The following is a 14,837-nucleotide window of genomic DNA, read 5'->3' on the forward strand; positions in this document are numbered from 1 at the left end:
CCCGGCGTGGGCACAGGGGGATGCCAGAGGGGCCGTGGGGGAGAGTTGGACCCCAGCCCTTTTCCAGCAAGCCCCCAGCCCTGGGATGCAGGCACCAGAGGGTTTCAGCAAGGTGAACTGGGGCTGGCACTGAGGGGATGTGGGTGGGGAAGGGTCTGAAATAGCCAAAGCCATCTGCCGTTCCTGGGGGTGTCCATCTGAAAAAATCCCTGTGCCTGGTGAGATCCCTCCCGCTCCAGATAAAGGCAATGTGTCCACACTTGCAGGGCTGGGGTGATAGCCAGAACACCAGGCAAGCCTGGGGAGAGGAAGGCAGGCAATCCTTTGGAGGCATGCAAGGCCTTCTCCAGGCTGGAAATGGAGGTGAAAGCAGCAGCAGATCTCAGCAGGATTTCAATGCTGTTGTCTGGTTGCCCAGGGACTGAGTGTCCTGCTCCAGTGTGGCTCAGGGAGATCCTGCACAGACTTCACCTTCATCAGAAGTTAATTTTTCTCATGTGATTTGCCTGAAAAAAACTCCCTGTTGCAGCAGACAGGATGAGACAGAAGTGAAGGCTCAGGGATGAGAGCAGCCAAGCTGCCTTTGGAGGATGAAGTCAGGTGGGCTTCTGAAGGCAGCACTGAACCGGAGCACACCTGGGGTCTGAGACTGAATTTCGGTTGAAGGCAGGGTGCAAGAAGATGCTCAGTGTCTGGGACCACTTGGCACCTCCCCACAGCAGGGACTGCACCCTGATCCTTGGGGTGTACTAATGCTTATGGGGTCCTTTGAGAGAAGCTGGGTGTTGCACCAGGTCCCGTCCCTCCCAAACAGGGAGGAAGCCTCCAGCTCAGATTATCCATCTTCCCCATAGGAGATGCCTTCATTAGTTAATTAGAATAACAATCCTCATGGGCTTGTCTGGGATTTGTAGCTGTGCTGGCAGGAGATTTGCTGACTGCAGGCGAGCCCTGGGGCAAAGCTCCTTGGGAGCCCACCGGAACTTACCTCCCCTCCTGCTGAGCCAGGACACTCTGGATTGCACTTCTTCCAGGTCCATTTAATTTTAGCCAAAATTCTCCTCCTCGAAATGTGGAGCCCTGGGTTTTAGCCCTGGAGGTGGTGAACCATCTTTATATAAAGTAAGAATAAACTGTAATATTCCCCTCAGTGTAGGCACCACTCACATTCCAACAGGAATATTCAATGTGATTTCTTTAATACTGCTTCTATTGGGAGCACTGTTCATACATAACAACATATTGCTTAGCAGTTGGTTCTCTCCAGGGAAATTTTAGTGGTGGTATTTGGGGGGGGGGGGAATTTTTTTTTTGAGAAAAATTTAATTTGCAAGCCCTAAAGGGAACAGTGGCTTTGCATCCCATGGAAAATGTTCTCAGCCTCCGCTAACATGGTTTTATCTTCCTCTGCAGGCTTGCTTCTTAAGATAAATTTACCCAGTATTGCATTTGGTGTAACAGTTTGATTTCTGTTGGTGCGAGGCTGATTTCTCACGAGAGTAACTGCCTTAATTTCCTACCACTTGACAGCGAGTGTAGCTGCAGTTTGTACTTGTAGACTTTGTTCTTGCAACCACAGCCTGTGGGAGATCCTTCTCCTGCTTGCTGGCTGTGACGCACCGAGGCTGCTCCTCCAGCCGCATCCCTCTGTGTTGATACATGGGCCCTGGATGTCTGCTCCAGGGCTAGAAACACTTGACTTTCTTGTCCTACCACAAAAGGCAAAAGCTTGCAGGACACACATTTCCTACCCCAAGATTCATTCAAAGGAGGCAGGTCCAGGTTGCAGCACTCTGGTGCACCCCTGGACACCCCCAAAGTTTCATTGCTACAGCAACACCTCAAAGTTGGCATTGTAAAATTATTTGCAATTTTATGCTGTTGCTAAGGTCTTCCTCAAAGCCTTTTTGGGTGTTGTTTTGCTCTGGTTTTCCATGTAACTTCATTCCCTTTCCCCTGGTCTTCATTTTGAAACAGCTCCCCTCCTTGAGGAATGACCTTTCCCACCCGTTCGCCCGCTCTGCTCCACTCCTCAGCCACGCTGGCCCTGCAAATCTCTTTAAAGGACACATTCATTTACTGGAAGTCTCCAGCATACTGCTCTGAGCAATTCTCATGCTGTCTGCACGCGCTCTGCCCTCCTGGCTGCTCTATTAATTTCTTTTAGCAAGCTCCCTGATTTCTATGCAGTTCCCTTGATGAAGTTAAGTACGACTCAAGTGGCTTTTCCGCTCGGCAGAGCAGCTCTTCAACAGTCCTCTTCTAAATTGCCAGGGATAAAGTCCTGAGTCTGCCCCCCGCCCCCCCACCCCGGGTTTCCCCACCAGTGTCTCCAAGAAACTCAGTTACCAGCAGCTAAAAATTTTCGTGCTTTGCATCGCCACCACATATGCCTGGTCTCCCATGTCACAGTGTCTCCATTCCCTGTCCATTGCTCCCCTCTGGCCATGCAACTGTGAGAGCTGCTGTTTGGCCCTTGACACGGTCCCCCTGTGATGCTCTGGTCCCTGTGGGTACAGCTAAAGCATTTGTCCCTCATCTCCATGGCCCCTGCAACCATACCCTCACACAAAACTGGGCCTGCCCTGCCACACTGCTGCTTTCTCACACCTCCAGGTGTTGTGGCACAGGGTGCTGCTGGGGCAAACCTGGCTCCTGATGCCCCGGGTCCATCTCTGAGCCCCTTGTCCCTGCTCTGGGCTGGCTTTGTCATGCTCAGCTCTGTCCCAGTTGCACGGGACAGGTACCCATGACATGGGGCTCCCCTGGAGAAGGGACCTGGAGAGATGCCCCTTGGCAGGAGCCATGCAGGAGCATGCACTGGTGCTGGGCTTGCTCCATCTGTAGCTGTATCTCCTGCTTGCAGGTGCCTGGCTCCCACCTGGCCCTCACCCAGCACCCTGCAGACTGGGGATGAAGCTTTGAGGGGTCCCTGATGTGGGATGAGGGCTGGGGATGGCAGCAGGGAGGGTGAAACACAGGGCTAGAGGATGGGGAAGAAGGAAGGGTGAGCAAGCAGGCTGCACGTGGGTTGCTCCAGGGGAAACAGGGTCCCTTTGCATGGTCAGAGCTGCTCCCCCCAGGCTGGCCATGGCGGGGCCGCTGTCTGCGGGGCTGAGGGACAGCAGGGCAGGCGGCTCCAGTGCCTGTGATCTGCGCAGTGGTGCCAACAATGGGTGATGGATGGGTCTGCGCAGGGAGGGCGGTCGAGGCTTGCTACTTTGATGAGAAAATCATCGAGTGGCTGCAGGGTGCACTGGGCAAATTGCAAAAGAAGAGAGCAGCCAGGCCATTCTCCCAGCCTTTCATCATCCCCAGAGCAGCACGGTGACAGCTTTGCCCAGCCAGAGAGCAAGCTCTGCCTGCACCCATGGTGGGATTTACGTTGACTGTGGTGGAAAGGCTTTGTCTCGCTGGGGCCTGGCAGCACAGCAAGCAGGAGGGGGGCAAGGACCTCCCAGGGCAGCAGTGGGGGATCTGCTGCCTCTGGCCATGGGGTTTCATGAGGATGCAGGAAGCAAATGCAGAGGTGGGGACAGAGCAGGGTTGCACATCCCTCCCTACACACATGTCCTTGCACCCTGCAGAGATAATGCCATGCTTGGGGACCACCACCCCTCAGGTGACCAAGCTGGTGGCACCCGCAGCCACCCTGCCACCCACACCTCGCAGGCCCCAGGGCTAGCAAGGGGCACAGCACCCTCCTGCACTCAGAGAGACCCCAAAAGCTGGGATCTCTTGCCTTCCCCCAGCCTCTGAGGCCCACTTGGGCACATGTGGGCAGGGAGAAGAGGAGGGATGGTGGGTCCCGCCTGCATGCACACGCCCGCTGCAGGGCTCAATAATTCAGGCCTGACACATTAAAGTTGCATGGCGTGCAAATGCCGTCTGCAATGACAGACTGTGTCAGGGCTGCTGTCTGGTGAGTCTGGCCCAGAAAACATGGGTGGGCAATGGCAGGAGGGCCCAGCAGCCCTGCAGGGAGGGCAGGCTGTGAGCAATGGGCAGAGCATCCCTGCAGTGGGAGTTAAGGGTGGGCGGAAGCATGGTCCTGGCCTTTGGGATACACACTTCCAGGGAGCATGTGACAGAGCAGGGGATGCCAGCCTGATGGCACTGACAGCCCAGCAGGCAGGATGGGGCTGGGATGCAGGAGGCTGAGCCAGCGTGATGCTGTCTCCAGGGCCAACTCCTTCTCCTACATCACCTGTGTCCCCTGCAGCCTCCCTAGCAGGAGAGAGGCCATGAAGACTTGTGCTGCCCCAGGCACCCAACCAAAGCCCTTCCCATCTCTGTCTGTCCCCACATCCCTGCAGCCACCTGCCCTGGTGAGGCTCAAATCCCCCCAGCCCTCCCCAGCACTGAGGAAGCAAAGCCCATCACTGGCTATTAGGGGAGTCGGTTGCCATGGGGATGTCAGATGTACCTGGTTGTTATAGGGACAATGTTTCCATGGTTATGCTGTTGCTGTGCCAGGCAGAGGCAGGGATGGAGCATCAGGAAGACTGTTTACACTGCAGAGGGTAGGAGTCACAGAGACCCCAACTCTCTGAGCAGGGGGGAAGGCAGAGTCCAGCCTTGTCCCCAAACGCATCCCCATGGGGCTGAGGCTGGAGACCGTAGGGAGCACACCGGCAAAGCTCACCCATCCCCACAGGGATGGACAGGCCGGTGCTCCTGACCCTGCAACAAAGGGAAGGTGGCTGAGGGGGTGCAGATTCTCGCACAGGGTGTCCCAGCACACTCCCAGTCAGGCTTGGTGGGAGAGACAGTGCCACACACCCTGTGCCAGATGTTCCACTGGAGAAAGCGGCTTCTCTATGCTTGGTGCTGGGAGCACTGAGCGAAAACCTTTCAGTCCTGCAAGACTGCGTGTCCTGTACTTGCACCACACCACAATGCCCCCCAGGCTGTGCCAGGCTCCTATGCAGGGGGATGGGTTTCTGTCTCACTGGGGCGGGGGGAAGTGGGGAGGGAGATTCCCAGCTCTCAGCAGGCAGCCTATGGACCCCGGGGGACAAGCTGGGCTAGATAGCTCCCTGGATCCCCTCCAGTGCTTCTTGGCTAAGCTCTCTCCCCGGCAGCGTGGTCGGCCACTTGGCCTGTCCTTGAGATGAAAAATGCAGTCATGGGTTTAATTAAACCGAGAGGGAGTGCTGAGCCGCCCTGGCAGCCCGGAGAAGCGAAGTCCAGAAGAGCTGGTGTGTGGCTCCTCCGGGCTTCCCTAGGCAGCTCTCCCGGCTAAAAATCCTGCCTGCCTCTGCCAGGTCCCCTCAAGGGTCCAGACTGGCATCTGCCAGCCCATGCTGTCTGCTGTGGGGCAGGCCAGGGGCTGCGTATCTGCTTGCAAGGGGAATGCACATCCCACTACATGCTCGCTAGGCTCTGTTATTGTAGGGTCTACACAAACTTGGCAAGCCGTGGGTTTGCACTTCAGCCCTACAGCAGTGAGCTGGAGCTGAGGGTCACGTAAGGATGCTGTGTGGAGCCCTGACACCTCCATGAAATTGGGGTGCATTTGTGCACGACCACTCACTGGGCTGGTGTGCACACTGGGGTGGCATGAACCCTGTGCTCAGTGTGCACCGCACTCCAGTGTGCTGCTGACGTAAAAGCTAAAGCTGAGCTCCTCATTCTCTTAGGGACTGCTAGGACCAGGGGGATGCAATTGGACTTGGTGAAGTGAGTAATATTTTTAATTAAAAAATTAATCCTTAATCAGCTGCCTGGCTGGACCAGACAGGGCATTTTGTGTGGCAGAGAAAGGGCTGGAGGGTGAGCTCTTGGGGCAAAGGAGGGTGGCAGGTGAAGGTCCCCCCAGCCCCCTTGCACAGTGACTGGGGCTCCTGCCCAGCCACCCCGGGCTGCCCGGCGCGCCTCCACGCCAGGCTGGCTTTCCACGGCCATGATCCCCTGCAAGGCCCAGAGATGCAGGCAGCAAAGCCCTGAACCTAGCACTGCCACCGTGGCCCTCGCCAGCTCACCTCTCCTGCTCTGTTCACCCCATCCCCGCCACCCCCTCCAGCCACACTCACAGCCCACCAAGCCCACCCCGCTCCGGCCAGCTGGGGCCCAGCTCCCAAGCAGCAGGTTTAATTAGATTGCAATCCTATTACATAGCTGCCTGCCCGCCCACAGCTGCTAATCCTGTTAGGCATCCAGCAAATCTCCCTGTGCTGGGCTCTGTCCCCAGGCTATGGGGAGGGGGCTGCTGGCATGTGGGCCCTGCTGAGCCAGGATGTGACTGCTTGGGTGCAGAGCTTTGCCTGGAGACTCACCCCTGAAGACCCCTGTGGAGCTGGGAAGAGCCCAGGGGGCTGGAGCAGTCCCCAGAGGGGTAAGAAGGGGAAGTGGGTTTTCCCCACTCCTCTCTGGCCCATCTTGCCCTCTCTGAGCTGCAGGAGCAGGGTGGAAATGCCCTGTGCGGGTGTTTGCCACCACACCATGGTCATCACTGGCTCCAGCGGGTGCTGAGCCTGTGGGTCTGACCACAGGGCAGGATGAGGAACAGGGGCTGAGACAGCATTGTCCCAACCAGAAGGGGGGGTACAGTCCATGCAATGCCCCCTCCCACTGATACTCAGTGCCCTGCAGAGACATAGCAGCTGCTCATGGTTGGTGGCAACAACAGGGACACAGGGTTACTGTTCCATGGTGGATGGACCCACGTGTTGGGTGATGAGGGGGGGCTGCTCCAGGCAGCAGGGTGACACAAATGGGCTGTGGGCTCCTGAAGATGCGGCCCTTTCAGGCAGTGTGCTCTCAGACCTGTGCATCGCCACAGCAGGCAGCACCAGCACCACTACCCAGTGGCAGCTACCCCAGGGCTATGGGCTCCCCGCAGTCCTGCTGGCTTGGAGGGGACCCCAGCTGCCCTGGCACCGCACTGCTGCCCATGGGTCAGGCATTACAACCATCCTGTGAGAGCACGGTGCCACCGCAAAGTCATCCCAGCTCTGCAGCCTGCCCTGCAGCGAGCGGAAAGACTGCAGCCCCTGGCCCCCCACCTCTTGCTGGCCACCTTGCTCTATGCCAGAGCTGCATCAGCCCCAGAGCAGCCCACCGCAGAGTAGCAGCTCTTGCTGCAGACCCCTGAGTGAGAGCCAGAGACCATTGCTGTTCCCTGCTGCGCCCCCAGTCATGTCCCCTGGGTACCTCCATGGCCCAGCAAAGAGAGGAGCATATCCCCAGTGGAGCCTCAAGCCCCCCCAGCTCTGCACCGGACTGAGCTGCAGCAACTCCTGGAGACAAGTTCAACCAGGCTGTAATTGCAAGAACAGGGCGGCACGGGTGGCTCTGTGCCTGCCCAGAGGAGTCCTGCTGCTCCCAGGGATGGGTGGCTGGCAAAGAGAGCTGGTGCCGGGGCCCCGTGGGGCTGCTGTCCGTGCCAGAGGAGTCCAGGCTGCCGTCGGCATCAGCTGGTACAAATGCTGTTGATGGAGGCCACGGCTGGGTCAACGAGCCCCAGCTCCTCCTGTTCGTTGACGCAGAGCTGGTACCCACAGCCCTTGCGCCGGGGCAGTGGCCCCAGGCGCCTGCTGGGCTTGGCACGGGGTGGCAGCAAGAAGCCGACGCTGCCAGCAATGAGCAGGTGCCAGATGCTGTGGATGTAGAAGTAGTTCTCCTCTGTCTCCACGAAGGCGTAGAGCAGCACGGCAGCCGCCGCGATCAGTGCCCCCGGGCACAGGTAGAAAGCCCAGCGCTTCCAGGTCGGTGGGTAGCAGTGGCGGCGCCGGATGGTGCGAGCTGTCTGTGGTGGGGAAAGGGGGAACTGGAAGAGGCAGCCCCAGCAGGGACGGGCACGGCCCCCGTGCTGCCGTGCCACATCCCCCAGGAGCCAGGGAGGGGGGTTCATGGGGAAGGGTGAAGGCAGCAGAGGGGAGATGCTGGCAGAGGAGTGGGTCTACATGGCTGGGCAGGATGCTGAGCGCAGCCAGGATGGGGACATAAGAGGACAGGGACAGCATCTCCTTACCCAGGCAATGGCCATGATCCCTAAGGCGAAGAGGCTGGGCCCCAGCAGGTTCCAGAGCCCATGGCGGTCCATCTGCAGAGCCATGGAGAGCAGCATGGCCCCCAGCAGGTACAGGACCTGTGGGGCAGCAGGGCACACATCAGGACAGGTCCTCTCTGTGCCCACCCCACATGCCCCATTCCCACACTTGCCTGCTTGACTACAGGCTGGAGGCGGGCCATGGCAATGACGGTGACCCAGACAGACATGAGGGAGCCCAGGAAGTCACAGAACTGCAGCACGTCATACTCCATGATGCAGAACACCACGATGCCTGGCTGGTCGCAGGCATGGTAAAACTGAGATAGGGGGAAAGGGTGTGAGAGCCACCCCACACAGCCCCAGCCCCTCCTCTGCCCCTCCAGCTGCCCCCACCCCATGCTCACAGTGGAGAAGAACATGGTGAAGATGTAGACGGCAGCTTCCAGGAGGTAGTGGCTGCGGACGGCGATGGCCACGGGAGGCACAAACATGACATTGCTGAGGCACAGCAGCAGAGTGGAGAGAAGCTGGAAGCCATAGGAGAAAGCCTCGGCGTTGTCTGTGCAGCCCCAGCCGTTCCAGCCTGTTGCCGGGGAGAGCCGCCGTCACCCCTGCAGCACTCACAGGGGCTGCAAGGGAGCAGGGAAGCCCCTTTCCAGGGCCCTGTGGAGAGCTGATGTGGGGGGACTAACGAGGTGCAGAACCCCTGGGGAGGAGGGGAGGATGCCCAGGGGGGGTCCCTGGGTGCAGTGGGCACCATGGGTGCCCGGGACAGCTCTCACCAGCTTTGCACTCGCAGGCAGCGTACAGGTAGTTGTTGGTGCGCAGCAGCTTGCACTGGCCATAGATGCCACAGTCGTTGATGCAGGGTGAGAGGTAGGCGCGCAGGTACACCTCGGCTGTCACGTTGGTGCAGGGCTCGAACCTGCAGCACGGGAGCAGGGGGTCAGCCCTCACCCTGTGCCCCTTGAGCAGCCTCCAGCAGAGGCACCCATTGCACCCAGACTCGGCAGGTGATGGGAGACCCAGGGACTGGGCAAGCGCAGAAATGAGCTGCTTTGATGCTACGTATGGCAGCTGAGAGCTGGTCCTCAAGGACCTTGTGGGCTACAGTTGTCTGCACCAGGCTGGGTAAGCAGGAGGAACATGGCCACCCTTAGACCCCCTTTGCCTTTAGCAACACACTCAGCTGGCTCCTATTTCATTTGGATTTTGCCGTGCAAACACCATGCCCTGCAATGCCTGCATGTGGCTATGTCAAGGAAGGACCAACTGCAGCTGGCAACTCAGGGTAAACTAGAAAGGTAGCAGAGGAGTCAGAGCAGGCACAGCACTCCCACGGCCCTGTGATGCCCATGCACAGGGCTCTGGGCACACCCAGCACCTCAGCAGACCCAGCATGCAGGAGAACAGACAGACCCATGTCCCAACAGCACGCACCAACTTCTGCCTGCGCACACGCAGGCACCCCAACACGCACACACATGCAAACGGCACTGCCTGTGCACATGCACTGGGCATGCCTGCACGTGCGTCTGCTGTCCCTGCATGTGCTTGCACAGTTAAACCTGCACACAGCCCTGCCTGCTTCCACAAACCTGAACATGCACACAGACCTGTCTGCATGTGTGCACCCAAATATGCATGCAGTGCTGTCTGCATGCATGTACCAAATGTGCATGCAGTGCCGTCCGTGTGCATGCACCGAACACCCAGTGCTGCCTGCATGCATGCACTGAACATGCACACAGCACCACCTGCATGGCACAGAGCCCCACAGGGACTCTGGCATGTACAGACACACGCACACAACAGCCCCTCTCCTCCGCAGGGCTCTCAGGCAGACACGTGAACCAGGAGCAGAACCACAGACACAGGACCGGTCCCCGGAGATGCTGAGCAGAGCAGGGGCACAGCAGCCTGATCAGAGCTGCCCCCTCATACACACAGCCAAGCCCTGTCCTCGCAGTGACAGCCCAGTGCCCTCCTGGGCACAGGTACAGATGGGCACTGCGGCGGAGATGGCAGGCACCAACAGATGCACGGCATTCGCAAGCTGACAGGCACTTCCTAACCGTGAGACAGAGGGAAGAGCCACAGGGACCCACAGATGGTCAGGCAGGCACAAGATAGAGCCATCCGTGCCCACGCAGGCACTCACATGGTGACACACAGCCCACCAAGCCACGTACACACACGTGAGCGGTGACACACACAGCGCAGGGGCTGGGCGCACCCACGGACCCACAGCACACATGGATGCAGGCCATGGTGGGGACATCCCCTCTGGGCACACAGGGAGGGGACGTGCCAGGGGCTCTTACCCGTGCTCCGTGGCACAGAGCGAGCGCAGGCTCAGGTACCAGCTGCCTGTCTGGGGGTAGGGGATCCGCAGGCGGCTGAGGCTGGCCGTGGCGTTGACGGAGAGCAGGAAGCCTGCCAGGGACTCTGCGGGCCGGGAGAGCTCTGGGTGAGCAGGGCAGGGGCAGCCCCTTCCCCTCAGCAGAGCTGGGACAGGGACAGAGCACCCTGTGCCAGGCTCCAGGGCCAGATGCCCTCACGGTCTCTGCCATCTCCCACCCAGCCTCTTGCCAGACACATTGCAGGGTGCGACCCCCACAGCCACGACAGGGTGAACATGCATAGCCCAGCCTACCTGTCTCACAGGTGACCGATGCGTTGTCACTGGACGTCAGTGGGACTTCATGGTTCAGACACCCAAACACTGTTACGTTCTCGCCACACAGGGAGCTCTGACGGCAGAGAAGGAGATGGGCCTAAACCAGCGCCAGGGATGTCCCCTGCTCTGACAGCACCCAGATCACGGCACACCACCTAGCAGTGCCCAAACCCACTGCCCATCACCCAAGAACACCCCAGATCCAGGCCATCATCCTGCCCTCGGAGCACTCTAATCTGTGCTCCATTGCCCAAGAGTTCCCAAACCATGGCCCGTGAACCAAGAGCACCCCAAATCCTGTTCCTTGCCCTGCTGCAGCCTTGACATCACCCATCTCCCAGCCTGTCCCACCCTGGGCTGCCCTGCCCCATCCCGGGCACAGCGTGGCCACCTCACCACATTGAGCCGCAGCTCCAGGTTGAGCACTCCACCACTGTCCAGCACTGGCAGGAGGTTGATGACGAAGACAGCAGGGCGGTCGGGCGGCACTGACACGTTGGGCCCAAAGAAGATGTAGAAGTGGACGGAGAAGGTGTCCAGCTCATTGCGCAGCGTGGGGCGGACCGGCCAGCACCGCTCGCCGGCGGGTGAAGCGATGGAGATGGGGACTGGGTGCTTCGTGCCGTTGGGGCTGGCAGGCGGAGGGCTGTCCCCCAGTGCCAGCCCGCCCACAGAGCCGAAGGAGTGGGGCATATTCATGGAGGCGCTGGAGGGCAGGAAGGGTGGCCGGGCCAGGCTGGGTCGGGAGCAGTCTGCGGGGCAGAGCTGTCAGTCTGGGCACTGCACAGCTCATCCAACCCCTTCTGAGTTTCCACCTCCCCTTCTTGCCCACCGCTCACCTCCATCTGCAACCCAGCCCCAACAACTCCCAGTGTCTCCATCCCAGCAGAGCTGGGTATAATCCTGTGCCTAGCTGGGGCCAGATCCTGCGGGCATCCTTTACTCCCCCACCAGTCACCCAGGTAGTGTCAAGACCATGCCCCCCATCCACACCTCCCCATGAACCCTCACCTGTGAGCTGCACGGTGACCTGGAAGGAGATGGTGCCTGGCACCCCAGGGTGTTTCTCCACCAGCACGTAGTACCAATGCTGCCAGAAGGGCAGGTCCAGTGCCAGCTGGCAAGGTGCATGCTCCCGGCAGTCCAGCGCCGTGGAGTTGTGCAGGGGGGGAGCCTTGGCCCGCACACGCAGCCAGAGTGGGCAGCCCTCGACCCCACGGCACCGCAGCACCTCCACCAGCACTCGTGATGTGTAGCTGGGCACAAACACCCTGTGGGACAGCGGTGTCAGGTCCTGCTCCTAGGCATGGACCAACGGGGCTGGGGAGGCAAACCAGAGGGAGGGGGCACCCTCAGGTCCCCACACTGGGGATGCCCCCCCCTTAGAAGACCCTCTCACACTCACTTGTAGAGGCAGGAGCGGTTGTGGGGGGCCATGCTCTGCTCAGTGACATAACCAGGGTACAGCACGGCAATGTTCACCAGGCGCTGCACGATGAGCTGCGGCTGGAAGAGATACTGGCACTCTTCGTAGAGCCCCTGCACCAGCAGGACAATCAGTACGAGGCAGGGAGCATGAGGCACTGTCCCCACTTGGGACACCTGCCCCCGGCACTGCCAGAGCAGAACAGTCAGACCCCAGCAGAGCCCTGCAGCGAGCCCTGCCACCCCACGGTCCCCCCAAGCCCTTCACCTTGACAGAGATCTTGCCCTCATCTTTGGGCAGATGGGCAGCCAGGAACCAATCCCCGGGCAGCGGGCTGGTGACGTTGAAGACCCCGGTGGTGCGGTTGGGCAGGGTCCAGGTGAGGGTCAGTGCAAAGGAGCCAGGGACAGCCGTGTCCTTGGGGAAGTGTGTGTGCAGCGGGTTAATGACGGAGGGAGCCCCTGAGCGGAAATACCTGTAGGAGAGACAGCAGTTAGCAGAGTGCAGGCTGGGCATCATGGGAGGGCCAGCATGCTTTACATGTGGGGTTCTGTCCTTGCTATTAGAAAGCTCAAAGACATCATGGGAAGCCATCTGTAAGCTGGGACCTTGCTGGAGGCTGTGAGCTTCTCTGGGTGGGTGTTCAAGCAAAACTGTTCATGTATGAGGTGCACAAAAGAGTGGAGCCTGCAACGGTCCTGGGAAGTTCAGTCATGGGGACTGAGCATGCCTGTGTATGTGTGTGCACGTATGTGCATATATGCATGGGTGTGTGTGCATCTGTGCACAAGTGTGTACCCACATATGCATGTGTGTGCATGAGTGCTCCTCTGTATGTGTACACACGTATACATATATGCACCTGTGCACGTGCAAGCAGGAAGTGGCCAAGAGCAGGCAGGCTCCAGGGCACGTCCAGGCAGAGGGCAGCAGGGGCAGGCAGGGGCAGGCAGGAACGAAACAGACAGAGCAGGCTGCTTACTCACACGGTGATGCTACGGTCTGGGCATTGGTCCCCAAAGGTGCCACCCTGCTCCTTGAAGGTGATGAGGTTCCAGACAGCAATGACTGTGTCCTCAGGGATGTGGAAGTGGAAGAGCTCAATGCTGGCAAAGGAGCGGAAGGGGCTGAGCTTGCGTGGTGTGCGGGTGAAGTAGTCGGTCACAAAGAGCCCATCTGCAGAGGAGACCCGAGGGGCTCTCAGCAGGGTGGAGGACTGGAGTGGGGTGCAGCACCCCTCCCAGACCAGGCCCACCCACCCAGGCTCTGAACATGTCCCCAAACTGGCAGCCTGGAGGCAGGAGGGGCTGGGACTGTGCCATTTCAGTGAGTGCCCAGGGCTGATGTCAGCTGTGCCCAGCCCTGGCACAGCCTGCATCATGCCTGCTTCAGCATTGCCTTCAAGCCCAGTTTCCCAAGCTGTGGGCACTCATCCTCTGGAGCCTGAGGAGCCCTCAGCCCTGGCTGCTCAGGCTCTGCCCTGGCGCAACCCACCTCTTTCAATTCGTTGTCCTCTTCAGTGAGGACCTGCTCCCTGCATTTTACCTGTAATAAAGGGCCATTCCTCATGGCTCCAGCCCTGACCCAACAGGTCAGCTCCCACAGGGACACAGATTCCCCCCTTCTCTGCCTGCTGAGGAGGCTCAGCACAGAGCCCATCATAAACCGCAGAGTCCCACCCCAGAGCCATGAGAAGGAGCAAGCAGTGCACTTCCTGCACAGCCTCCCAGCTCTCCCATGGTTTGCAGAGGAGGAATGGTGCACATATGTGTGCACATACGCATATGTGGGTGCTGGCTTCATGCACGGCAAAGTGGAGGCGTGCACACCCACATGCATGGGTACGCGTGGCTGCACACAACCCTATGTCTGCAAGACATTTCCTGCAAGCCCACGGCACACACTGGGGCTACCTCCCCCTGCCCAACTGTCTGACAGTTTGATTTCCAGGAGCCCCGGCAGCAGAGAGGCAGCCACGTCCTTGGCGCAGTAGAGACTAGGGAGACCTTGTGTCCACACAGCAGCTGTAACTTCACCCTACCATTGCCATAATTCCCCAGTGCCAGGCTGGGACACCCATCCATTATTCCCCGGAGATGCACCAAGGATGAGACACACCTCCACACAAGCTGCCAGCAAGGTGGCTGCCAGCAGAGGATTGGGCTGGGAGCAGGGCTGTGCCCAGAAAGACTCATCCAGTGGGGAGTGGGATAGCTGAGAAGAAGGGCTGCTTTGTACAGCATGCGCCTGGTGCATGTGCTTGTGTGCATGTGTGTTTTTGCTGTGTGTGTGCAGCCCCAGCTGGCTGTACACTGACATGCATCTGCTCCCTTGCCTGGAACAAAGGCAGCTCCCCCTCCCCTTCACTTCCAGACGACACAAGCCAGCATGAAATACCTGTCTCAATGCAAGAGCACCCGATTCCAATTTCCCCACCATGAACCAACAAGCCACTCCACAGCTCACCTCCCCACGTGGGGACAGTGACCCTGCAGGGAACCCCAGGGAGGAGGGGGGATGTTGAACGCAGCTCTAGGAGGTGGCATGGGAGGAAGCACCCGGAGCTTCCCTGTCCCAACGCTGTTCACCCCATGCCCACGTCGTGCCCGGGGCAAGGCAGGGGGAGCCAGCTGCCAGCAGAGGGCCGGTCTGAAAAACCGTGGCGGTGTGACCGGAGCACGGGAGGGTTGCTGGAGCACAAAGCTGGATTTCCTGCCCATGGAAAGAGGGGAGGG

The 14,837-nt window shown here is 59.5% G+C and overlaps 1 protein-coding gene across 1 annotated transcript in view; it reads right to left on the minus strand.

The window, feature by feature from the left end:
• Positions 1-7,247: 7,247 nt before the first annotated feature.
• The window catches only part of TMEM8B (transmembrane protein 8B), an 8,340-nt gene continuing 750 nt past the window's right edge, over positions 7,248-14,837 (minus strand). The window contains exons 2-13 of the mRNA XM_010569871.1: positions 13,089-13,278; positions 12,370-12,577; positions 12,082-12,215; positions 11,688-11,947; positions 11,073-11,428; positions 10,653-10,749; positions 10,321-10,444; positions 8,779-8,921; positions 8,401-8,579; positions 8,167-8,313; positions 7,976-8,092; positions 7,248-7,750 (exon numbers count right to left, since the gene is read on the minus strand). Coding sequence (XP_010568173.1) covers positions 7,415-7,750; positions 7,976-8,092; positions 8,167-8,313; positions 8,401-8,579; positions 8,779-8,921; positions 10,321-10,444; positions 10,653-10,749; positions 11,073-11,428; positions 11,688-11,947; positions 12,082-12,215; positions 12,370-12,577; positions 13,089-13,278 — 2,291 coding nt within the window. The 3' untranslated portion in view covers positions 7,248-7,414. The remainder of the gene's footprint in view (positions 7,751-7,975; positions 8,093-8,166; positions 8,314-8,400; positions 8,580-8,778; positions 8,922-10,320; positions 10,445-10,652; positions 10,750-11,072; positions 11,429-11,687; positions 11,948-12,081; positions 12,216-12,369; positions 12,578-13,088; positions 13,279-14,837) is intronic.

This window comes from Haliaeetus leucocephalus, unplaced genomic scaffold, assembly GCF_000737465.1.
Source record: "Haliaeetus leucocephalus isolate CR32 unplaced genomic scaffold, Haliaeetus_leucocephalus-4.0 Scaffold278, whole genome shotgun sequence".
NCBI lineage: Eukaryota > Metazoa > Chordata > Aves > Accipitriformes > Accipitridae > Haliaeetus > Haliaeetus leucocephalus.